Source organism: Poecile atricapillus, chromosome 1 (assembly GCF_030490865.1).
Source record: "Poecile atricapillus isolate bPoeAtr1 chromosome 1, bPoeAtr1.hap1, whole genome shotgun sequence".
Classification (NCBI taxonomy): domain Eukaryota; kingdom Metazoa; phylum Chordata; class Aves; order Passeriformes; family Paridae; genus Poecile; species Poecile atricapillus.
The window spans coordinates 32,199,103-32,226,296 of record NC_081249.1 but is presented as its reverse complement, the minus strand read 5'-3'; the positions used below and the strand labels follow the sequence as shown (position 1 = coordinate 32,226,296).

Below are 27,194 nucleotides of genomic sequence, written 5' to 3'. Positions count from 1 at the left end.
AAAATGTGTAGTGATAGCACAAGGGCAAATGGCTTCATGCTGAAAGAGAGTGTATTTAGATTGGATAGAGAAAGAAATTCTTTACTGTAACAGTGGTCAGGTTGGATGGGGCTTTGAGTAACCTCATCTAGTCAAAGGTATCTCTGCCTATGGCAGTGGGGCTGTAACTATGTATTCTTTAATGTCCCTTCCACCTCAAACCATTTTGTGATTCTTTGTCTCCTTGGTTTTTTTTCTTTTTTGTGTATGTATAGGATACTTAAATAGACACCTAGATATCCATGATCTAAATAAATATTAAGTCATTCACCTCTGAATCATGATTTAAATACAGCCTACAGGGTAACTGATCATACACAAATGTGTTTGGGCATGCTAGGTCAAAAAGCCACCAATTTTATAAACACCTCTCTGCAACTTTTCAGTGCATGTTTGTTTTGTTGTTATATAGCAAATGTAATGTATTTTATCACTTGACTTGCACTGATGGATATATAGTACTTTATACATAGTCATCCACTGCATTTGTTGTAATTGTTAAGGTTCTCAAATCAAATCCCTGCTTGTTTCCTTGAAGATGGAATAAAAATTAGTAGTAATTCACAGTACTAGATGTCTTTGAATTACAAAGTGCAAGGTTGATTTACATATTTGGTCTTAGACACCAAAATAGGAATATGTGTGGCAAAACCAAAGCAACACAGAAAGCCATCAGCACATGTGGGGCCATTATTTGGCTCATTATTGGGGGCCTTCAGATTTTCAGTGCTGTTCAGACCACAGGAGTGTGCTGTTCCATCTGTCTCCGCACACTAGAACAAATGAAGCACAGCTCAATCATGTTTGTAAGCATCACTTCACCCACTCTTTGGACGCAGCATCTGTTTCAAAGTACACAGAAATACAAGTTGTATTTCAGAACAAAATGTAAATATTGCTGGGATTGAAATTAGTATGAGAGGGTTTGCCAACTGCTGCTGTTCTTGTTTACCATTGTGAATGGAAGATATTCTTTTCTGTAGAGAATCAGTTGCTCTAATCCTGTATCCTTCTGTCCTGCAGCTAGTGTCACCTTTGGCAGCCAGGGCTTACTCGTGCCTCCACAGGACTGGATATGCTTTTGTAGGAAAGCTCTTTTAGTCAACAGTGAGAATACAGAGAACTTATTTGTGGAGTGCCTTTAATGACAGCCCAAGGCCACCTTTTACTTCAGCGTGAAATATTTCACTAAATGCATGGTTTAGTAATGTAGAGATGAAAGATTTGTAAAAATCGGAAAATGAAAAATCTAAAGAGATATGTGACAAATACAAGAGAGACTAAAAACCAGGAACACATTTTCTGTGACTGACCAAATGTTCAGAATATTAATGGTTCTTTCTTCAAAAAAATAGTGAAAGGAATAAAAAAGTCTCATGCTTCAGGGTTTAAAACAGCTTGGCATTAGGGAGTCACAGAGAACAGAATGTTTCTTGTACCATTTTCTGAAACATTTAATTTTTTTCACTGATGAAGACACAATACTGAATTTACTATTGCTTTGATACAGGACATTATAAAAATGCTTGATTAGTTATGACATTTTATGACAAGTATTTCCATGCAGGGAAACATCACATTTGTTTCTCAAAACCACATGTTTAAATCTAAATCCAAAGCATGCCAGCAGATCGGTTGCATAAAGTCAGCAGACACTTTTCAAGTTTCTTCTCAAGAGTTTCTTACAGTCCCAGTAATTAGGGCCAGTTTCTACATTTTTTTTGGAAAATAAGTAAGGCATGTTTTTGGCTTTGAGGTTATTGAAGTCTCAGGGGGAGATATTAGTTCTTTGAGCACAGTATCTCAGTGAACATTTCAGAGATTTCAGTCCTAGTATGCTTTGATTGAATAAAACTAAAAGAAGACTTCAGAGTCATGCCATAAACAGCTTTTGGATTACTTATTTCTCCTATCCTTCAAGAGAAACTGTGCTGTATAATCTTGTGTAATTTAGGCAAAGGGAAAAATCTGTTCCCATAGTTACTACTGAGAGGCAATGATAAGCATGGGAAAACCCCTGTCAATAATGACAGAAATCAGGGTCAGCTGCAAGAATGCTGGAGGAGCTGAATGCCTGTTGAAGTATAGAATGGAAGTTAAAATTTATCTTGCCAAATTAACAAAATGTGTCTGAAAAATGTATAAAATTCAGTATGGACAAGTTCAAAATACAGTATCTGTGCAACTAATTATTCCTATACAGATTAAGGATAGAGAATGCCAGGTTATGCCAGGGTTCTGTGTGTAGAAATATAGGGGTTGTTGTTGATCTCAGACTGGAAATGAGCCAGTAAGATCTTTTTGGGGAGAAAAAGTGAAGAAACAGACAAAACCAAAAATCTTACCATATAAAGAAGTCTTGTTTACATTGATAATGCTTGAGCTTAGTATTTGTGGTCAAGGGTAGCACTCTTGAAGGCAGTAATGGAGCAATAGAAGAGGGTTTATGAAAAACAAGCAAGTGTGAGTGAAAATCTTGAAAAAGGCAGACTTGAGATTAGTGGAGAAACAAGTATGGGCATGTAGTTTAAAAAAAAGAGAACGCTTGATTGGAAATTAAATAAAACCTTCAGGTGTCTAGGAGGTATCTGCAAAGCCATATACCAAAGCCATATAATAAAGTCTGTTGCCTTTATTAACGATTTTTAAATTGCTATGAAAAAGAAATACCTGGTTTGAGTATTCTTCTAACACCAACTGAAGGCCATACAGGATACCACGAGGTATTTAAGTGGCACTGGATGCCCATGTGTCAGGAACTGAATTAAGCCCACAGTCAAATGCCATCCTGTCAGTGCTCTCAGTGAAGCCTAAAGAGCTGTTCAGCTCTTGAATACCTCTTCTTTCTCAAATGAATATTTTAAGACACTATTCAGTTGCCTAAATATAACAGTCTGCTGCTTTTTGAGCTGCTGCAGAAGATCCTGGTTAGCAGTTAGGCTGCTGTTCTGGCATCTTACAGCCTTGTGTCCTGTGTTCACCATCTAGTGCTTCAGTATCGATTACTTAAGTAGTGTTCTGTTCTGCTCTTCTTTAGCCTGTCACATCTCAAATGAGAGTATAGACACCAGCATAGGCAGTTAAATCACACCCTTAGAATCAGCTGGCTCTAAGTCTAGATCTCCATGGTTTCCACTAACAGCTCATGCTCCATCCATGTGCAAATATCTGCATTCAAACACCTGAAATGTAGTTCCAAGTCTGTTACCTGAATCTGCCTCCTAAAATGCTTAGATAATGAACAGGAATGGGGATATGTAAAACATCCCCTAATAGCTTCAAGTCACATAGCAGTCAAAGCCAGATTAGCAACCTGTTGGTAAGAGGAGGGTAGTCTCAAAAGATTTGAAAATTAAATATTTGCTGTATTCTGAAAGATCAGTATGTAAAGTACATTTCCAATTAGCCAAGGAACCTTCCCAAAAGAACATATTAAAGTAAGAATTCTGTAACTGACCAAGTCTGTTATCTTGTTTCATACTTGGATAAAACAGCAAGAGACTAATTTATCCTTGAAGCCAAATATTTCAGCTTGCTAGCTTTTAATGAAATTGGAACAGAAACAAGTAATCTCTTTTTATCAAGTGCCCAAATATGTGAAAAAGGAGTATTTCGGGCTCAAGTATTGATTAATTATTTATTTTCATACTTTCATTCCCAATACTGTTGGATTTAAATACTTCTGGCAAAATTCTGTTATTCCTATAGTATTTAAATTAGCCCATATACATCAACATGTTTTATGAGATGGGAGGGAGGATAACAAGGCAAAACAAGGTAAAAAGGAAAAAAACACAAAATTTTTATGGAAAATTAACAACTAGAATTTCTTGGTAATTAATCGCTAAATGTACTTAATTGACAAATCATTATGTGCTCATAATCAAGCAAGTAACAGTGTAATTGTTGAGCTTACCCAGAAGTCAACTTATGTTAAATAATCCACAGAATGGATCCTTTTTCGATAAATAAAGATGTGGACTTGCAGTCCTTGCTCCATGAAGGTTAGGACCCATCCTTTTCACTGAGCTTTAGCCATTCAGACAAAGAGAGAGAATTAACTATGGAAAATGAGCAGGGGCCCTTCTTTTAATTGTTCTTTTTTTCCACAGACTACTGTGGCCTTTTAGATGGAGGTGAGATACTGTGGCAGAGATGGCAGGGTGGAGGCAGGGTCAACAGATAATTTTTGAAGACATAAAAGCAATTCAGTTGAAAGAAATATAAACTCTCATAGTCTCAGAGAGAGGTACCTAAGGAGAGCCATGGCCATGTAGTATGACAAAAAACAAGGCTACAGTTCATGTCTCAATTTCAACTTGACCCTAAAAAAGTCTATATTGTACATGTCAAATGCAGTAAGCAGCTGTAATGCCAGCAAGACTTGTGTTTAGGTTGTCCGGGAGCCTCACACCATCAAAATCTACTCTGAGAAGGGTTTGGATTCATCTTGTTCTGATTTATGGGGAATATAATTTCGGTGTCCATATTTGGACTATCTGAGCTGGTCAGAATCTAGTCCATGCTGCTGGTGGAGTCTGGAGACAAATTCAGTACACCTGTAAGAGTCCTTTTTAGGAGATGGTGGGTAATTCTCTAGGTTTCATTTTCTAGATTGACTGGATGAACTGGAGTTTAGACACCAAGCTCACATGTGGGCAGTTCAAGTGAGTTGCTTAATCAATTGCTATTTGAGAGGGCACAAGGCAGTCTTCGTAGTATCCACATACTGACCAAAAAGATGTAGGGGGTATATAATGTCCATCAGCTGTGTGCTGGTGTCTGAGATGTCACAGGGCATCTCAAAAGGATCAGGGCACAATCAGATTGGCAACTGAATCTCTCTGTTACCCAACTCCAACTCTAGAGCACGAAGACAGAAAGCACTGATAGTCTTGGCCCTATACATGGTTCTTGGGGTTCTAGCTTCAGGACAAAGAACCTGGTGATTGAAACATATTTAGGTTGGTATCTCTGGCCTTGAGGTCAGCTCTTTGGGGAGTTCACCTTTAAGACCAGATCTCACAAGTTTCAGTAATTACCTCACCTAATTAGACAGAAATGGTGCTGAGGTAATGGATGGTGGTCACAGGTGAAGCATTCAAGATAAATGTTTAAAGTTCACTCTGTTACATACAGTTTCTAAGTTTGGGATTTCATTACTGAACATTACTAACATATGTGACACATTATTCTGTCCCCTGCTGATACACACCTCTATCACCCACACTATTTTCCGTGCTTTATCAACAGTGAAGTTCTCTCTTTTTTCTCTGAATTTTCCTAATACATCCAGGGTCCTTGGCTCTGAAGCAAACAGAAAAAAAAAGAGAATTTACTTTGATTCAGTGATTCAGTTCTACTGAACTTTCTTGAATTAATCCTTCATACTATTTAATCCAAAAATTGGTATTTTATGGGAAAATTTTCAGTTGTCATCTCTATCAATTATATTCCACAGATGTCCAGATCAAAAAACTTTTGAAAAGTTTTATACACATTCATAGAAAACCCTTTGAGCCCTTTGGGCACTGTATTATATGAAGTAATTTTTCTCAACAGAGCTTTATAAAGATTTCTGTTTTATGTTCTACTCTTATTGCAGAAAGGTGATCAGGTCTTCTGCATTTTTAATGTACTTCATGATGGCAGTATTTATATATTTCATTATGGTCTCCTCTTTTATTTATATAGTCTGCAGACACAAGGCCACAGAAACATTTTCATAAGAATCCAAATGAAAAAGTTAAACTTTGCCAAAAAAAAAAAAAAAAAAAAAAAAAAAAAAAAAAGTCAGGCCTGATTTCAATGAGAGAACTTGTCTTTTGAAATGAAACATTGTTCATTGGAAAATGAAAATGTTAAGCAAGCTGCAGTATAGATACTTTCTTGCTGAAAATTGTGTTGACTCCTTCAGATAGGAGAAAACCTTGGTCTGATGAGGATGAAATACATTCTTCTGATTCCACCAATATATACTTCTTTTGGTGAAACTAAAAGGCATTTCATCCTGGGAAAAGATGCTGCTGATTGAAGTAATCACAGCAACCAGATACACCTACCAGATATTTATTTTCCCAATGATAGCTGTTCTGAGATTGTTTGATACAACAGTTAAGAATATTTGCACAAGTTTGGTATTACCTTGATGCTTCTGCTGCCTGGAAATGGTGTGGCATTTTTCTGTCGTATGACTCAAAATGTAACAAACTGTCAGGAATGAAAGAAAGCGAAATCTCCGGTTTTCTAGTCCTTCTTTCCCTTTCTTTCTTAGGAAATCCATAATTCATGTCTATATGGGCAAATGTAGTTTCTTAAGCTCATATGCAAACATATGAATATAATTTATAGAGAAGTTTTTAATTTTTCATTTTTTCTCTAGATGTAATCTTTCACATATTTTACATATTCGCATTAGAATGGGTGTGAAGTGTTCTAATATCTGGTTTGTGCCAATATTGGTATGTGCCAAGATAAGTTTTTTTAGGGTGTTGACTAGATTTTTTAGATGAGCTGTTAGAAGTATATCTAAGACTGGTAGTGCGAACACTGAAATCATGGAGCTAATGTGTGAATGACTACCTTTTTCTTATACAGCTGTACTCAGATTTAATCATCTTTGCATTCAGTGAAAAAAGTCACAATTATTTTTAACAATTTGAGATTTCTAAATATATTTGTCTGAATATATATATATATGTATATGTCTAAATTGTATTCAGTAAGATTAACTCCAATTCAGTAAGATACACACCAATCAAGAGGTTATTAATTATTTTCATTGTTAATTTTTTTCTATTTGTAACTGTTCATAAATTTTACATATATATTTATCTATATATACACACACAAAATTCAACCTTTTTTTTGTTTAAAATATGTTTGGAAGAAAAATTTGGGCTGGCTGCAATTGACATTAGAGGATCTAGTCTGAAGGCTTTTCCTTTAGTGGAATTCATTATAATTTATTTTTGACACCACAAGTCATATGTTTCTTATAGTTCAGATGTAATTAAGAAGTCTTATCTCTTGAACAGGTCCTCATTGTAAATTAAAAACTATGCACATTACTCATTCTCTGAATATAAATTCTATACTGTGAAAACTGTGTACTTGGATAAGCATTTAACTTGGAGACCTAAGCATTTGTTCTTAAAAACTAACCGGTGTTCACCTATCTGTTCAATTGTCCAAAGTAATTTACTGTCTCTCTTTCTTTCCCGAATACAAATTACTTGGCTATCACTGTATTCACTGCAATGTTTCTTTTAATACCAATGAGTAATACAGTGAAGGTGTCATCCCTACTGTTCTGCAGTTGTCATATACCCCACAAAATGTGCATGCTTTAGTTTCTGCAGAAACTGAAGGCAGCTATCTACAAGTGTCTTTCCTTCAGTATAAATAATGCTGTTTTCCTCTCTCTTTTCTCAGGTGCCTATCCAAGACTCTCATTGAGCTTCAGGTTGAAAAGAAATATTGGCTACTTTATTCTTCAAACCTATATGCCCTCCATACTGATTACTATTTTATCATGGGTGTCATTCTGGATCAATTATGATGCATCAGCAGCAAGAGTTGCCCTTGGTATGTGCTAAGAATGAGTGGGACATTAAAATGTCAGACTTAATGTAGCCTTAAGAGGTTGTTAAAAACTACAACGTGATGTCAGTGTTTTGAAATTCCACAATAATTTGCGTCAAAATCATGTCATCCACTATTGCCTCAAAAGTGATGTTTTCCCCTGCATGCATGAGTGTAGCTACCACTAAATCTCTGACATGAGCTGCTCATACAGGTCCCAGACTTGTTCTCATCAAAGTTAATGTTGCCAGTGAATTCATCTAGGAGACCAGCTGCACAATTGTACTTGAGCGTGGGCTTTAGTCCAGCTCAGTGTGGGAGGACAAACGTGGCTCCAAGCCTCCTCCTGAGGTCCTGGTGCTTTAACTGACACTGGCAGGAACAGACTTCAAGAACCATTGCTAGTTCAGCACACAGGGGCACATCAGCTATGGACCCCTCCATGCCACCTAACCCTCAGGTTACAGGTATGTTAAGTGCATGTTTATCACAGCTTAAAGTGTTATTTACCTTGGGACAGAAAAACATGGATTTGGCACAGGTATGTGATTCCTGCCCAAGAATTTTTCACATCCTTTAAATAAGAGTATCAATATCCTTTAGAAGAGTATTCAGTATCCTTTAAATAAGAGAAGGTCACTAGAGAATTGTGCAGTTGACATGCTGGAAGGAAGGGATGACATCCAGAAGAACTTTGACAAGCTTGAGTGGTGAACCCACATGAACCTCATGAAGTTAAACAAGGCCAAGTGCAAGATCCTGCATGAGGGTCAGGCAATCCCAAGCACAAACAGAGGCTGGGTAGAGAATGGATTGAGAAACAGCCCTGAGGAGAAGGACTTGGGGTGTTGGTTGCCAAGGAGCTCAACATGACCCAGCAATGTGCACTTGCAGTTCAGAAAGCCAACTGTGTCTGGGCTGTACCAAAATCAGCATGGCCAGCAGGGTGAGGGAGGTGATTTCTTCTTGGCTCTGCTCTTATGACACTCCAGCTGGAATACTGGATCCAGGTTTGGGGTCCCCAATATAAGAAGGTCATGGACCTGTTGGAGTGAGTCCAGAGAAGGGCCACAAAGGTAATCAGAGGCTGGAGCACCTCTCCTGTCAAGGCAGGCCAAGCAACTTAATTTTGTTCAGCCTAAAGAAGAGAAGGCCCTGGGGTAACCTTTCAGCACCTTCCAGTACCCAAAGGGGGCCTGCAGGAGAGCTGGAAATGGACTTAATACAAGGACATGTAGTAAGTGACAGGACAAGTAGAAATGGCTTCAAAATGACAGAGAGTAGATTTGGATTAAGAATAGATTCTTGATTGTAAGGGTGGTGAGGCACTGGAACAGGTTTCCCATAGAAGTTGTGGATTCCCCATCCCTTGAAGTGTTGAAGGCCAAGTTATATTTGTCTTCAAGCAACTTGATCTAGTGGAAGGTCCCTGTGCATGGCAGCAGACTTAGATGGGGTTTAAGGTCCCTTCCAAGCCAAACTGTGATTCTGTGATAGAATGGTATTCTCCAGTTTAGTGCTCCTACTAAAACCACACTGCCGCTTGCTTCCCCCTGTCTCCCTTCCCACTGCGGATGGCGGGAGAGAACTGGAGACACAAAAGGCAAAGATCCCAGGCTGAGGTAAGAACAATTTACTGGAGACAGCAATGAAACAAGAAAATGAACAGGATCAGCAATATACTAATAACAAAACTGTACAAAAGAGAGAATGATTCACAAGCAAAAATGCTCATTGTGGAACTCATGACTCTATGACAGCCACACTTGCCCCAACCTGAAAAGAAGTCTTCCTCCCGGAAAAAGACTCCCTTCCTGCAACCTCTGGTAATGATGTGAGGTGATATAGAATAACCTTTGGGTCCTAGCCATGCCTCCTCCTGGTTACTGCAAAAATAAACCCTGTCCTGGCCAGAACCAGTACAAATTCTGTGACAATATCTCACAGCAAATATTTAATCTTTAACAGAAGCATACTCAGGGATAGCTGTAGCTAAGGAAGATTAAATGGATCTATAAATCCCTATAAATACTTCTGCTTCTCATCTTGTCCCAAATTCTGTCTTCAACCCTGTGTTTCCCAATTACACATACCTTGCTACCCAAAACTTGTCACTGTCTGTGCTATCTTCCTGATGTATTCTCTTATTTTCTTAAAACAGGAAAGTACTCTCTAGTTCCCTTATTTTTTCTGTAATTTACCACAGCAAACCCAGACTTCAGCCCATGTCCCTGTGATTACCTGTTTCCTTACTCCCAAGGTCCCACATACCAAAGCAGGCAGGGTAGCCACCTTTGTGCAACATATTACTCAGCATTTGAATTTGGGTAGCTGGAGACACTGTAAATTAACCACAGTTATTCTTCATGTGCTGTGGATTAGCTGGTTCTTATGGGCATGACCCTGTCTGGCATTACCTCTCAGCAGCCCGTGTTTGTTTAGCAGCTTGATGCTAAGTAGTAGGTTAATAGGAAGTGGGGCATAGAGCCCAAACATCTCTGATGTGTTCATAAATGAGCTACTGGATAGTAGAGATGCACCCAGGTGGACCAAGTGAGGGCAGCACTTCAATCACAACCATCATTGTCTAGATCCATACTGGCCAGGACTGCAGAGAACAGATGGCTAGACAGAAGTTACCATATCCAGTGACATTCCATGCCCTTCTGTGGCAGGTTCATGAGATTTTGCCTTGTTTAAGGAGCAAGGCTGTCTCATGTGGCCCATTTCTGTGTAGCACAAGTTCATCAAGTACTGTAAGACAAATAGAACAAAAATCAGAGAGTACAAGGCAAGCTTGGGAGACCAGATGTTCTATTTCCAAGTGGTAGAAAGTCCTTTTGAGAGGACAAAAATCCATCTAATAGTTTCTTCTCAGAAAACAATTAGTGCCTTGGTGATTATGCCTGTGACATTTGTATAATAAAGTTCAGTATCATGCGTCTAATCCTATATTCCTTTGTATACCCCCTCTTACTAAGCTGGTGCCACAGAATCACAGAAAATGGTGAGTTGGAAGGTCCCACAAGGGACCCACAGGAGTCCAACTCCTGTCCTTGCACACGACCATCTCTAAGAGTCACACCATGGGCCCAAGAGCATTGTCCAAATGCTTCTTGAATTCTGTCAGGCTAGTGCTGTGACCACTGTCTGGGGGAGCTGTTGCAGTACTCAACCACTCTTTGAATGAACAGCCTTTTTCCAATATCCAGCCTAAACCTCCCCTGACACAACTTCAGGCCATTCGCTTGGGTCCTGTCACTATTCACCACAGAGAAGAGATCAGCATCTGCCCCTCCTCTTTCCCTCATGAAGAACTTGTAGACTGCAGTGGGGTCTCCAGGCTGAACAGACCAAGTGACTTGCTCGTTGTAGAGCGTCCCCTCACAACGTTTCACCATCCTCGTTGCCCTCCACTGGACACTTTATAATAATACAATGGTTTTTTTAGATTGTGACGCCCAGACTGCCTCCAGTACTTGAGGTGAGGCCACCCCAGCTCAGAGCAGAGCAGGACAATCCCCTCCCTTGCCCAGCTGGCCATGCTGTGCCTGATGCCCCCCAGGACAGGGTTGGCCCTCCTGGATGCCAGGGCATTGCTGGCTCATATTAAGTTGCCATCCACTAGGACCCACAGGACTTTCTGCAGCGCTGCTCTCCAACCTTTTGTTCCCCAGTCTCTCTGTACATTGAGGTTTGCCCTATCCCAGGTGCAGAATCTGGCACTTCCCCCTACTGAATTTCACATGGTTGGTGATTGCCTGCCCAGTCCTCTAATTTGTCAAGGTTTCTCTGCAGAGCCTGCCTGCCTCTGGGGAAGGCAACAGCTGCTCCCAGTTATGTAGTGTCTGTGAACTTACATGGCATCCTAATGTAAAGTGGTATAAAAGTTGAAAGGCACTATAGCACTTTTGAAAATACGTGATTGGCTCTGAAGAACACAGTATAGAGAAGGTATACTTGAATTCCTAAGTATTTGTTCGAGGAAGCATTCTTTGTGCAATTCTTGGGACACAAACTTTTACTCAGCTCCTGCAAGAAGCCTGTATTTCTGTGAGAGCCTGATTCTATTCATTCACTTCCATGTTTTTTCCCTGTGCCTGATCCCTTGCTGCACTGAACCAAACAGTTACCTCCAGAGTGAAATCAAGGTACAGAGCAAAGGCCAGCTCATTCCAGAGACTGTACTATGGACACTGCAGACAGACAGTGATGCAGGACTGACCTCAAGAGAAATATTCAAACCTATCAGTTCTGCTCTGTGTTTTGCTAGTTAGCCCTAGAAGTTCCTAAATTCAGTCCTTTGAGTGAGAATAATACCTAGACTCTTCTCTTGTGGGAAGGACTATAATCACAAGATTATCTTATTTTTTTGTCTTAGAGGAGTGTCAGCTTCTTCTCCTCCAGCTGCGCTTTAAAATAAATTATTGAGCTTCAGAAAGACATTTGGCTGCAGGGTTTCAGGATCTCCCAGGGAATGTATTTCCCTTAGGTTAGTGATAGCCACCTTTCCATTCAGTGTGCTTAATCTTCCGGATCACCAGACATCTGGCATCAGTGCACACTTGTTTCACAGTTTAGGGAAAAAGCACTGAAAACTGCTTGACACTAACCTACTAAATATCCAATATTATCTCATAGGGTGTTACTACAGTTCCCTGGAGTGACACTGCTTACACCAACAGCTTGATTTTGAGTTACATTGTCTTTATTTCTGTTTCTTCATATAAAAGAAGCTGTGCTTTATTATATGGCAGCAATTTTATTTCATCCTTCATTTTTGTTCTGCCTGTATTTTAGTGACTACTTGTAAACTGATGGTATAATTATGGAATCAAAGAAAATAGTAATGGAGGAGACCTAGTAAAATGACTTGCCTTCAAATCAAACTTATTTCACAAATCAGTGTTTTCAGCAACCTGTGATTTGCAATTCCCATAGAATTTCCAGTGGAGATGCAGATTCCACAGTTTATTGTGAATTCAGGCAGACTGACAATAAATTTGATTTTCTTTCCTGATTTTTAAAACAGTGCTCTGGAATATATTTTCAGGTGCTATGTCCATCCTTAGATAAATACCTTTACATAAGGTTGATGCAGATATTTTGTAGATGTTTTATTATTATCCAGTTTGTTGCTATAAAAATGCTGCTCTCCCTCCTTCCTTTTAAAAACTCACATACCTGTCTGTCTCTCATCGCTTACCTCACTTGTTTCTGTGTACCTAGCCTACTGCTCCAAATTAGTCATCTCAAGTTCCACTTACATACTGTCCTTTCCTGAAATAGGTAGCTAAAAGAGATGGGATGAGCTGCTCTAGAAAGGTACCTGTCTCTCCCCTGTCTCTACTACAGGGAGATCCTACAGGACTGGTATCAACCAACTGCCTCACTCCTAGAAATTTAAAACTGTGGGAGAAGTCTTTCACCATCTGTGTGAACACTGTTCTTGTTGCGCATCAGTTTGGTCTCCATGGAAGAGATTCTCAGTGCAGCTACACTGGCTTCCATGAAGCTGTGTTAACTCATGGCAGTGGTGCCAGACCCCCTTGTTAGCTGTTCCCATGCTTATAGGAAGGAAATAATTGTAACAGAATATCAATGCACCAAGTTTTAATTTTTTAATTTTTTTTTGCAGTGATGTCACCTGCAAGACAACTTTTACAAGTTTTTAAGCTTCTTCCCACTGACAAGGCATATTTACCAAGAAGAAAAATAAAATTGAATGCTTGGAGTTGTAAGATATGTGATCTTTTTTCTTTGTGTAGGAATTACAACTGTGCTGACTATGACAACAATCAACACTCACCTGCGAGAGACTTTGCCTAAAATTCCGTATGTTAAAGCCATTGACATGTATCTCATGGGCTGCTTTGTGTTTGTCTTCTTGGCCTTACTTGAATACGCCTTTGTCAACTACATTTTCTTTGGAAAAGGCCCTCAAAGGCAGAAGAAACTTGCAGAAAAAACAACAAAGGCTAACAACGATCGCTCAAGGTTTGAAGGCAATCGGGTAGGTTTCTTTAATTTATATATATATTCTCTCTATTTTTACATTGTAAAGACTATCAGTATGAAAAAAAAAAAACAAACCAAAAGGCTTGCATAAAAACATCATGGTCTGGTGACAGCCAACCACATCTTTTTGTAGACAAACTTGGCCATTTTAATTTTCAGGAACCAGTGTAGAATATGTAGGCATACAGATATGGAAGTGAATATGATCTGTATGACAAGTAAATGTAAGAAGACAGTGGGAGGGAACCTAGCTTGAAAATAAAGACTCAGATCTAGAAAGACATTTATTTGTCTAAATTAAATATAATCTAACTGTGACTTTAAGTACATTTATGTACATTTCCTATGTAAGTGAATCCAGGATATGAGCATACCTTTCCTCACTTCACTTAGAGGAGATGCAATTACCATGGGAAAGAACAGATAAAGGATTAGTTCTGCCATGCCAATTAATTGGCCAGTATAGTTCAAAGTTGTGTGTGGCATTGTCATCTGCTGCTGTTTAAGACCAGCAGGAAAGTGTAAGTCCTAGAGAAACTTCCAGATTGTTTTCTGAAGCATAGTATTGGCAAGGTCTGTGCTGATTATGCTCCAGCCTATTTCCTTGCCTGGAGAATTACTTTATCCAGTGAAAACCTCCTTTCTGAATCTTTGGAAGAAAAATTCAAGGTATTCAGCAGTATCTGACATTAACAAGCCATGTCAGTTTGAATATAATATCTTTCCTTCTTTTACTAAAATGCTCCTAGTGAGGCTTTTTCATTCAGTTCTGTTGAGTAAGACTGGCTTTTTTTTCTATCAGCTATAAATTAGAAGAGTTCACAGTGACAAAACTACTACTTGTTTATCAAAACCAGTATCATAAAAGTAATTTCAAGCTATATTTGTTTATCCTAATGATTTTGTCTGCTATAGTAAATGTAATGCAGAACTACACCTAATTATCAGCACTCATAATGTGAGACAATTCTAAACCAATAAACACATTTTTGTCTACTGTATTATGAAACCAGATTCTCATCACAGTTGGCAGCTCTACTTAAAACTAAGATATCAGGACAAACAAATTCCCTTTACTAGAAAAACAAATAGTTATAATAATAAAAAAATACACATGGAGAAATAAAATAATATCTGAATTGAAAGCCATGGAGAAGATTTTAACTGCAAGCAGGTAATGCAGATGTACACACTAAGGTTTAATTCTCCTGCTGGAAACCATCTGGTGTATCTCATCCATTTAAATGATTTACATAATTCAGTACAAGACTTGTTAATGGGTCCAATACTACCCCATGTCTGACAGTTCTTCTATCTTGAGATCAATTTATCTACATTGTCAAAATAATCATAAGTGCCTTAACTAATGAAAATATATATTTTTATACCTAGTTCATGACATTTTTATATCCTGGATCTGCTCATACCTTATAGCAATCTTTTTTCCCTGGCTTTTGAGTTAGAACCTTTTCTTTTGTTTCTGAGGCATCCGAAGCAAATATCATGAACTGTTCTGCTTTTTCTACTGCTTTAATATCAACTGTGCATAAATTAAAAATTTATTCACAGCAAGGGTTGACAAGCATTGGAACAGGCTGCCCAGGGAAGTGGTTGAATCACTGTCCCTGGAGATATTTAAAAGATGTGCAGACGTGGCACATTGAGACATGGTTGTGGTGTGGTGGGGACTGGTCTCTTCTCCCATGTAGCAATGGGATGAGAGGAAGTGGCCTCAAGTTGCACTAGGGGAGGATTGGAATCTATATTAGATTATTTATTCACAGAAAAGGAAGTCAGGCACTGGAACAGGCTGCTCAGGGAAATGATGGAATCACCATCACTGGAAGAGTTCAGAAGCCACGTGGATGTGGCATGTGGGGACATGCTTCAGTGGTGAACATGATGCTGGGTTAACAGATGAACTCAGTGACCTTTGGGGACTTCTCAATCTAAGAGATTCTATGATTCTATCAAATAAGGATACAAATTCAGTGTACCAGAGTTTAAAGAGTGTGTTACTTTGTCCCTTGGAGTCCTTGGTGTGAAATACTTTGTATGCTTTGTAGATTCATATATGCTCATACTGACTGTGAATATTTGCTGTTTAAATAACACAGGATAAATAACATGGTATGGACTCTTTCTGTGTAGAAAACATTTTGTCCCCAGGCCTCAGCTGGGGAATTCAGCAGAGCTTTGTTGTAGTTTCTGGATTCAGTTCCTGCAGAGAAACAGTGCCAGCATGCAACAGAAACGGACAGAAACATTAGGTAGAGCTAGTCAGAAATCTTACTTTGAAACAAAACATAGATAGAAGATTCATTGGATGTAGGATGACAAATTTTAATTTCTCATTTGAGAAACACTGGCAAATGCGAAGCACAGGGAATTGATCAGAACAGGCAAGAGGTCCCATGGATTTCAAAATGCAAATCTCAGGGAAAATACATCCAACAGATGTACTTTGGACAGAGTTTTCCATGGCTTAGAGATACCGCAGCCTTGAAGCAGGAAAATGTCTATCTTCTGGATCACGTCCACCATTTACCATGCTATACAGATATCCATGGCTGCAGCAGGACTGGAGTCATGCTAGAAATTTCAGCGTACTTTCTATGGAAGATAGTACCTGAAAGCTTTACCACCTTGGTTCTGAACTCTTCAGGGATAGTAAACAGTGCTTAACTTCCAATTTCTCCTTTGATGTCTTGAAAATCATTGAATCTGATGGAAATTACAGTTGCTTGCTTCTGTCTTTAGAGCTGGGGCTCTGGTGCTGGATGTTCTGGGAGAGGCTCACACACTATACCCCAATACTGCACAGTAAGGGAGGCTCAGAGACACATATGAAGAGTACTTTGTGCAAGTTCAATGAAATTATTGGTTTTGTGGTTTTGCTGAAGCTTCAGTCTTCCATGGAGTGTAATTCCATTCAGAAAGAGAAGGTTTCTAATCCTGGAAAATACTTCCAGTCTCATGTGATTTGGGACTGAATGACGTTTTTAAAGAAAGGGAGAATGCCAAAAGCAGGCAGCCCACTTTGCACTTATCACCACTATTTCATGACTGTCAAATGTATGCTGTTCTGGAAAGGAGATTGAAAAATGTTCAAATATAAAACTGGAAGAAGACGTTATTATTAGTTTATTTCTGACTACTATTTTGGGTTGCTCTGTTGCTGTTTTGTTTTAGTAATTTAATTTGCTTGTTTATGAACCATGTGCATGAGCTCTCTGTCACTGATTAAGAATATTAGCTCAGGGCTCTAGTAAAACAAAACAAAACAAATCAAAAAACCAAACTGAACCAGATAAAAAATTAAACATTATTCAGTTTATTGTCCACATCAGATGCCGCAACTTGTGGGTGAAGTGACAGAACAACTAAGTGCTTACCAGGTTCAGCCAGCGTCAGGAGGGGGTGTGTGTCGTGGGCATCTCTTGTGTTAGGAGGCAGCACTAGCAGAGAAGGGGCAGCTCAACACCTAAGCCTGGTGCTTAGGCCCCGAGTTCAAGCTTTGCTTTTATGGTTCCCAAGACTGGCAGTGCTGCTGAGACAGTGTCTTTCGCTCAGGCAAAGGGCACAAGAGAAGGCAGTGGGAAAATGGCATGTTATTTCCACTCAGAAGTGTTTTAGCCCGTGGAAAACAGTAGAACCAGCATGGATACTACTATTGTAGTGTATTTTTTACACATCAGAGAACTAAAGTCTGGAGTGAAAGCTATCAGGCTTTGTTAAAAACACTTCTCTTATAGTAGCAAAAGGGCTTTTCCTGCTTTCTTAGTCTTACTGGACTGTAGAGCAAGGGAGTTTTAATAAAAAAAATGTTCTAGACTACAAAATGCACAGATGTGGGTATGTTTGTGTTGTATTTGATAATTGCTTTGCAAAGCAGTAACTTCATGCTCAGTAACTCTTCTTCATAATTAATGCTTTTGCACTGTCCTGCGTCAGAGGTTATGGGTTTGAAAAGCTAAAACTGGCACAGCCTTCCCCATTCTGGTGCTGATGCTATGGATGTACCTCTCCATTGCCAGGCTTTTACTTCTCTGAGTTATTCCTGATATGCTACCACTAAGGCTTGCTGTGTTGAGGAGGTAGCTGCTGCTACTGAGCTGTGAGTTGGCTTCAATGCTCCCATTATGGCTTGCTGTCCAGCTCTGTCCATGTGTTGAAACCAGTGAGCCAAATAGCTCCAGGTGTAAGGGAAAGAAGAGCTCTTGCAGCGTGGAATTGGCACAGCCAATGTCCTCAGGTTGCAGGGGTGACAAAGAAAAGCACTGGGGAGAGAAAAACTGTGCTGTATTCTCCTGTGTAGCACTGCTGAAGGTGGCATGATGGCTGAAGCACGTCTGACTAAATTGAATCTCTGGAAAAGGTTTCAGTAGATTCAGAGCTGGTGATGAGATGAAACCTGAGTGAGCCTTTATGAGTGACTCATCTGTGGATCAGCAGCTGACTACAAAGGAAATTTCACACTTAGCTGTCTCTTCTTTTGACTGCATTTGCATCGTATTTTATTTCAGATAATGCACTGCAAATAGTATTCCTCACTGAATTGTTCCAGCCTATCACAGTAAACCATAGTTACTGAGACAAACAAAGGATGCTGCTTTTTTTGTGTATAACCAATCTTCGTACACATACTAGTTTGGTATTGAAAACTCTCTTTTGAAAGCCTTGACCCTGCTTCATATACGAGGGCAAGTTCTAGGATCAAGGAAGAAATTAATTTTTATTTTTCATAAACAATTTCTTCTGAATTGTATTTACGCCTAAATTAAAGTCCTCTGATTGTAGAAAAATTGTCAGAATGGAATAGGTGGTCTCTAAAAATGTTTCCTTTGAAAATTGATCACCATTGTTATAAATCAAATCCATTTATCCTGTTTGTGTTGGCAGATTGAGGCTTCATTTGTAGATCTCAAAACTTTCAGTTTTGCTACATAAGTTGTTTCTTTTAAATAAGGCTCAGATACAGCCTAATTTATGGCTAAATCAGCGTGAGAGAGATTTAAGGCAATCCTGTTCTCACTTGTTCACTCGTGTGGTAGAGGCTCCTTGTATAATCAGATGGTGAGCATGTGTTTTGGGCATTGCTCCTTCTGGGCCAATCCCCAGAGTTTATGTGGTATATGTTAAAGTCCCCTGCTGAAAACACTGCTTTTTGGATCAAGCTGTGGCAATTCACGTTTTCAGTTTGGTGGGACCAAGAGTTCATCCCCAGAGTATCAATCAGGAGGGTAACTATCACACAAGCCCATTCAAGCTTCAAACCCGCACTGGCTGTCAGACATGTGGGCAGAGCTTTGCTGACAAGAATAATGCCTAACCCTTTATAAAAAGGCCCTTCTCATCAGGCAGTGTCTGCGTGTATTTTTAGCTCTGGAGATTCCTGGCTCCAACCCCCGCTGTTGGCCAAGGCAGCAGCTTCCCACCAGGCATTGCTGAGAATAGAGGCTCAGGCCACTTACATCTACTTAGCAGTTTTGTTAATTGTAGCAACCCTTCCCATAAGTGGGATTTTATTGTGAAAATTAATATCTTGACTTCTGTGGAAGAATTATCACTCAATTTAAATTGGGAAGTACAGGAATAGCAAAACTGGCAGCATTCTCCTGTGTGTCTTCATCTTTCCTGGATACTTTTTTCAGTGCTTTTTTGAACAGTGGGATATTTTTATATCACCGCTGTGATGAGTAGATACCAAATTTTGAAATATATCTGCCAAGGGTGATAAGCACAGTTCTTGTGGGAAGAACACTCATCCTGTAGCTCATGGTGAGGACATTCATTGTGCACTGGGAGACTCATATATGTACTAGTTTTGGTTTGCAGCCACTTTGCACAAGTGTGAATCGTGCAAATCCTGAGACAGTAAGAAGGATTGTACGTGCAATTCATAGGACATCTCAGAGACTGGACTAATAGTCCAGACAATGTGAAATACAGGGCAAAGGAGGACTATGCCTTTTTTTTCTCTTTTCTTCCCCCATTGAAATATATCAAGGTTAGTTGTAAAACTTCAGTATTACTTGATAGACAGTGATAATATGGAAATTCCTAATTAGTTTGCTTCTTCATACTTTCCCTGTTTGCCAAGGTCTTTCCATCTTCCCAGTTCTGCTGGGTATCCTGGGCTCATCTACTAAGCTGATATAACATAATTACCTCTTCCAATTTTTTGGTGCTTATTAATTAATATAAACATATTTAAATGGCAGTGAGAGAAGTATCAGCTTTTAGACTCGGGGAGAACACTGAACACTATAATTTTTGTTTTGCCTGCAGTTTTAAATTATTTTTAAATATCCAAGCCATAATGTGGTCAATGTATTTAGCCTTAAGCACAGGTAAACTTAAGGCCTGATTGCTTATTTTTCTACATGTTGGAAAATCATTTATGCATAAGTAAAGAAGGTGGAAGAGACAGATACTGATCTCTGTGGTGACCAGTGACAGGACTCATGGGAATGGCCTGAAGCTGTGTCAGAGGAGGTTCAGGTTGGATATTAGGAAAAGGTTCTTCTCCCAGGTGGTGGCTGGGCACTGGAAAAGGCTCCCCAGGGAAGTGGTCACAGCACCAGCCTGAACAGGGTTCAGGGAATGTTTGGACAATGCTCTGAGACACATGGTGTGACTCTTGGGGATGGTGCTGTGCAGGGTCAGGAGTCAGACCAGATGATCTTCGTGGGTTCCCTCCAACTCAAAATATTCTGTGATTCTGTATGTACTTAAATATTAATTTTGATGTAAAATAATGCAAGACTAACTACAGAGACAGCTTTTCATTATGTTATTTAAACCCCCATTTGCATTTATATTGCTTCACATGATGGGAAGTGTTTACATGGTATTTGAAAATTTGGGATTGATGAACAAGTAAACATACCTATGGGGTTTGAACAAAATGCTTCCTCTGAAAGATGAGGGAAAAGAGATTTCATTGTAACATACTCCCTAAAATTTATGGAATATTAAACAGAGAACTAAATTAACTTCAAACAATTCAGACTCTACCTAATAATAAATCAAGGCTTATGGTAGTCTTCTGGCCCTAGTAAAGTGCTTTCAAACTGGCTTTAAAGTTGGGGTTTTTTTAAAATATTGGAGAAAAGTATTCAATAGCAGCTGTTATATTTTGTTTCTTAAACTAGAATAGCTAACATCTAAATGAGCCTGGATCCTGGGTAGAATTAAGCAGTAGATTTAGGACTTCCCAGATATAATAGGGCACTGAAGTTTTGGACCTGGAATATACAATCCAAGTTGAGTCCACTGGTGACGTGGTAGTCCTCCAAGGGCAAAGAGAAGGTTCTTTGTGAACGTTGTCTTAATTCTCCTCCTTCTGGCTTCAGTTAGGTGAGTCACAGTCATTTTTGTGTAATGACATTAGGCTGCTGAGTGTTTGAATTTTTCACTTATACTGTAATATATATAGTTCAGAAATGATGAACCTTCACAGGTGAATCTGCTTTTCAAAACGCACTTATGTGAGATTCAGTCACTTCACCCTGGTGCAGGGTCTGTAGTTACTCAGAGGTGGGAGGGATGGAGTTCGATAAAATTTTTTTCTGAAATAAGAACACTAGTTTTGCATATTTGTATCCATGCTGATTCATCAGAGAATTAATTAATGAGTTGGTACTCAGCTGTTTTTATCTGTTTTGATGAGTTTACTGGGAAATGTTCCAAGGAAACAACCAACCCTTGCTTGTGTTGGGGAGGAGATGTGGGAACCAAACATGGCGACCAGAGTGGAGAAACGGGAAGGAATAGATTTGGTGGAGCCAAAGTGGGAAGAAAGAAGGCTGCAAAAAGAATAGAAGCACAGGGTTGGCAGAGAAGTAAAAAAAGGGAAATATTTTGGTTAAAGAAGGATGGTAAGAATTGAGGGGAAGTTGGCCAAATCCCCAATGTCATCTCTTATTTATAACAGCATTTGAGAATAAAGCCTGGTATTAGCATTTTGGGGAGAACTTCCAGTGCACACAGTGACATTTTTGAGCCAGGTGATAAAATTATATTCTAAGGGTCATAAGGAGTAAATCTAGAGTTTTATCAAAGACATCAGCCTTGTTTGTCATACGTAGCCATGACTGTCTGTAATCCAGTCAGCTACTTTTCCTAATCTATACCTGGGGCAACATTTTCCCTGGAGCCAATGAGCAACACTCATGTTCACTCATGGAGGATTTTGCCTTCCCTGTATATTCAGGCAAACATGAGGTGACTTGCACAGGATCTCCTGCCATTATTGGTTTGCTTCTTTATTTGTTGAAAGAGCTTGTGTACCTTTGTCAAAGTAATTTAAATCATTGCTTAAATGATTCCAAAGTCATGTTTATGTGCAAACACTTTTTAACATGCTGCATGCATTAAGTATTCATACTTTAAGACATCACCTTAAGATTGTCACAAAGTATTAGCATATAGTGCTCTAATGTTGTCAAGAGCTTAGGTGGTTTATTCAAAACCTCGGAAGGAATCAATTTGAGAGAATAAATCTCAAGAGCATCTGTGGACCAGAGGCTGATTTAGCTTCTGCAGACCCCTCTTTCTCTCCATCTGCTCCTTCCTCAATATTTGACATGTAAGCCTGTTGCTCCATTAGTAAAAAGATGAATTTCAAAAGTATGTTTCCAAATATGTTTCATTTGACATTTTGAGAAAAATGTATACTGTCATGCAGTTTCATAGGACATACTGTTATCTACAGAAAAACAATTTACACAGAAGTCGCAGATTTCTTGACTGCCTTTCTGGTTTGATTTCTAGATGCAGTGACAAACAGTGAAAAGTTGGCACATCAAAGGCAGAAGCCATGTTAAGGTGGCGTGTGAAGTTGGCAGATAAGGTGAAGGCAGCTATGCCATGCAAGGAAATAATAAGAATAAAATTAATTCCTTGATCAGGAGAAGCCTCAGTGCTTCCATAATACAAGCTTTCAGCTGCCAGCTCACAACAGTCCAGGCTCAGTGTAGAAGGACAAAATATCCAGGATGGGCTGATGTCTGTGTATATGTAGGTAGCAGACAGAATCAGGAGAGATCAAGAAGTCCTGAGGGGAAAAAGGAGTTGACATCTGTGGTGGTGGAAGGAAAAGGAGGAGAGACCTGCAAGGGGATGGCAGGGCTCTAGGGGTGAGGCCCACCAGAATGGTCTCGCTATGCATTTTTACTAAGCTGAAGGACATTTCTCAAAGCCAAGGAGGAGATGGGAAAGATGACATTTGATGCCATGGGGGTCTGGATGAGAGATTTAGTTTTAAGCTTCACAAGGGAAAAACAGGTTGTTAAGGTATTTTACTCATTGCATAAAAAAGATCCTGATCATAATTTGTACTCTTTGTGGAAAAAAAAAGAAGAAACTGAATCAGTTCTTTTCAGAGACCACCATAATTAGTGATGATATCCTTGACTGTATTTTACACTTGTGTTTATTCTCTGGTTACAGAAACTGCTCAACAGCATGAACTCGTTTCTACAAACCTCAAGATCTTACTTTTGTACCCAAAGGGTTTCTGCCATGGAGAAAATAAATTCTTCTTAATCACCACTGAGGCTTCTCCATGCCATTATTCTTGTTCATATTTATTTTTTATTTATAGGCATTCATCAGCATAATGTGCCATTGCCTACAGCAGCAGGATTTGTTAGATATCTAAGGATTATTTTCCCACTTGCGTGTATATCATTCGTAGCATTGTATATTCTTTTTTCCATTTGCAAACACCTTGGCAAAGCATTACTGATATACTATCATAATTGTCTTCCCTGAGAAGAGATAAGCTGAAGCATCAATAATTGATGAAAGAAACATCCATTTCACAAAATTTCAATAAGAATGAAAAAAGTTAAATGCTTATGGACAGACGCATAGCTGCACATACTTTTAATCCATCACACAGAGCTTGCAAAGGATGTGGTATCAGATGACTGTGAACTTCAGAAGGCTGTGACAATAGTCTGTTTTTACAACCACTTTTAAACTGATGCTTCTAGAATGAGATGTTCAACTACTACACAGTTTGCACAGCTAGATCATGTGGCAGGTTAAAAAAATGTATTAATTGCATGATGAATTATGGATGAATAAATTGCATATGTAAAACTGGAAATTATCCTGTATTCCATGATTGAATATCTATTTCTGACATGGAGAATGAAATTCTCTTTAACAGTGTCACATGTGTGTTAACTGTCTGAAAACACCCAGCACAGGGCTTTTTTTTTACCTTCAGCCATCATTTTCCTTGCCCCAAAACTGGCAGAAAATTTGGAGCTGATCCCTGCTTTGACTGTATTGACTGCACATCCTTCAGCGTGTAGGGCCTGGAGGATGGGGCTTGTGCTGCCCCACCAATGAAACTACCAAATACTGACTCAGACACCATTGCTTGGAACTTCTCCTCAGTGCCACTCATGGGAACTCTTAAGGCTTCTGGACTGAAGGAGACATACACAATTCTGGGCTGCCCCTCTTTTGCCACTCAGGAGGACTGGAGAGTCTGGCCCAGATTTTAAGACTCTAAATGGTCATGATCTTTTTCTTTATTACTGAAAATGGCATCACACTGCTCTGTACTTGGAAATTTATATGAAGTTTTGATGATTTTTTTTAGGAGTTCTCTGTCATATGGCTGACCAGGGACTTGTTTTTTGTCTCTCAGGGTGATGCCTAGTCCTTGACTGAGTACAGGTTACTGCTAACACAAACATTGACCTTCCTGTAGTTGCAGTTGCTATTAAATTAAGCAAAGTATTATTAATACTAAACCAAAATATCTACATAGAAATTGCTGTCAAGTTTCTTTCAACAAAACTTTGACTTTGTTAGCATGATAAATACACTTTGTGCTAAACACTGGACACTGCCTCTGGAATAGGGTGGTGAAAGGGAAAAGTCCCTCGTATTTCCTCAATTTAGCCACTTTTTGCCTATCCTTAAGTATATTGGTTTTTGAGATCAATCACTCAGCAAATCCCTGCAGTTAAAAATTGCCGTGATTGGAAAACTCTGCAAATGACTTTGGAAGGAAAATTTCAGGAGATAAATTGTAAACAAGCTCTGTGATTGTAAAATGCAGAGTTCAGCACATCAGAGCCATCCTTGGCATTTTAGCAAACTACATAGGCATTCAGTTTTACTTTATTTTAGATCACAGCTAGGGGGAAAAAGAAAAAAAAAAGCTAGCCAGTTTAGATTAATTTCCTACTGTAGCAGAGAACATCCCTTACTGTCTCCCTCCATTGCCAGCAATGCGGAGGTTTCACGGAGGAGACCATGCTTTAAAATGTGGCTGGTTCAGAGGGAGAAGAAAATGGTGGAGATTGCCAAGTACAATTTTGTACTGGATGTTTGGTAGTATGATGATAGCCTTGTTTGTAAAAGTATTTAAGTACTTGCCTAATTTTAGGCAGCTGAATAGTGCCATTTCTTTTTTAAGATCATCACATGCTTAAAAATAATGACATTATTTTTTCAGATATGTATGGGTTTGGAGATTTACATACACCCACATTCTGCTCATCAGTGTCAATTCTTTTGAAAGGATTTGTGTTTCCATTTCTTCACTCTAGGTGGACACCCATGGAAATATTCTGCTAACATCTCTTGAAATTCACAACGAGGTGGCAAGCAACGAGGTCACCACCAGCGTTACAGAAGCCCGAAATTCAACTATATCTTTTGACAACTCAGGAATCCAGTACAGAAAACAAAGCTCACATCGTGAAAGCCTTGGAAGGCGTTCGTCAGAAAGACCAGGCTCACATAGCAAGAGGGGCCATTTACGAAGAAGGTCTTCGCAACTGAAAATAAAAATCCCCGATTTAACGGATGTGAATGCCATCGACAGATGGTCAAGAATGGTGTTTCCATTCACATTTTCTCTTTTCAACTTAATTTACTGGCTATACTATGTTAACTGAGTGACTTAGTTTTTTTAAAGGACTTCAACTATAACAAGTGAAGTACTACTTGCCTGCAGAGTTTATATATATATTTATATATATATATTTATATATAAAAAAATATATATATGAACTTTTACTATGTAGACCATACTCATGTATGTGTGAATACATGTAGCAAAGAACTGTGTGTACTTTAAAGCACATACTGCAAAGCAAAAGTATATGTATGCACACACACATGAACACATTCATTCTGAGGTTATGGACACTTTAACATAGGATGCACTTCAGAGGAACTTTTTCAATCGAAAGGCAGGTGTCGTCAAAGCAGCAAGCCTTGAGAAAGTAAGTGTTGTATATTGTCAGTACAAAACTGATTGTCAGAAATTTTTGAACAGCTGTAATCCTGTATAAAGTCAGTATTTAGTAACATCCTTTGTAAATGCTGCCATACACGCTAATCATAAAGCAGTAGAGTTACACTCTTAAGTTTAAAATAAGTTAGTTATATTGCAGATCCAGCAACTACCATTTCATCAAGCCAAATTTTTTTTTTTCTTTGCTAAAATTTCTTGGGTTTATATATGTCATAATACACATTTTCCCTGGGTGGGCATAGTTTTTAATGATCTCTTGCTTTCTCTTCTGCAGTAGGCAAGCCGATCATGGGAGTGTTGTAGGTCTTTGGAGACATGCAGGTTTATAACATTTCAAACAAGCGTTTTAAGTGTCCATCAACACTGACATGAATCTTTTGTAAGTACTGTAAATGTACAGCACATTTTCCTTCCCTTGGACTGGTTCCAGCTGCCATGTCATTTTGAAAGAGAACAGCACATTTTTAGTATAATTTAGCTGAGAATTCAACTACTGTCAATGTGTTCTACATCTGCTGTAGATTTAAAGATTGTTATTCCAGTGAAAGCATAGAAGATGTCTCAGGTTATTTGTTACTTCTACATGAAATCACCTAGCTGTAGCCTTTTTTAAACATGCATTCATATTATTTAACATTCTTATAACATTGTATGTTAATGTAAAATATATTTGCATAATATGCATATAAGTATATTTTCTCAATATTTTTCTTTCCTGTGCTTGCTATTGTGACCGCATGTTATGTCATATTTTTGTTTCTGTGATGTTATAACTTTTTATTCTCTAGAGTTGAGCAAATAGAGCACTTCTGATACTTTGATTCAGTAATGGAGCATTTTCATATTTTATTTATATATTGAAAGTATAGGCCTACACTTACCAAGGTAGTGTCCTGCCATCACAGATCACAAGAGTATGTTTTGTTTCAGCATTAACTGTGCTCTAACATACCCTTCATGCAAATGTGATCATTTTGATTTTGATCCCAGTCCATTCCCTCACTGGGATTCCAACTTTTTTCAGTCTAGTAGATTGTAGTCATCAAGGTATGCCAATTTCAGATCTGTAAACCTAATTTGTTATTTATCGGAACTAAATCTTTCTAAAGAAAAGAAGATATATTTTTTGTAAACAGTGTTTCTATCATGTACATTGTCAAATAACAACAAATACAGTAGCATAAATAGATCTAAGAAAACAGAATTCAGGCTTAGCCCTGACAGATCTCTGCACGTCAAATTCCTGTAGACATCAATG

General features: G+C 38.8%; 1 protein-coding gene across 2 annotated transcripts in view; it reads left to right on the top strand.

Annotated features, from left to right (window-relative positions):
• The window catches only part of GABRB3 (gamma-aminobutyric acid type A receptor subunit beta3), a 114,577-nt gene extending 88,192 nt beyond the window's left edge, over positions 1-26,385 (top strand). The window contains exons 7-10 of one of the 2 annotated variants that reach the window (XM_058850382.1): positions 7,474-7,626; positions 13,392-13,636; positions 20,140-20,145; positions 25,224-25,574. In XM_058850382.1, coding sequence (XP_058706365.1) covers positions 7,474-7,626; positions 13,392-13,636; positions 20,140-20,145; positions 25,224-25,574 — 755 coding nt within the window. Of the gene's footprint in view, positions 1-7,473; positions 7,627-13,391; positions 13,637-20,139; positions 20,146-25,223 lie in introns of both variants that reach the window. The other variant, XM_058850372.1, reaches the window with a different exon arrangement.
• The last annotated feature ends 809 nt before the right edge of the window (positions 26,386-27,194 follow it).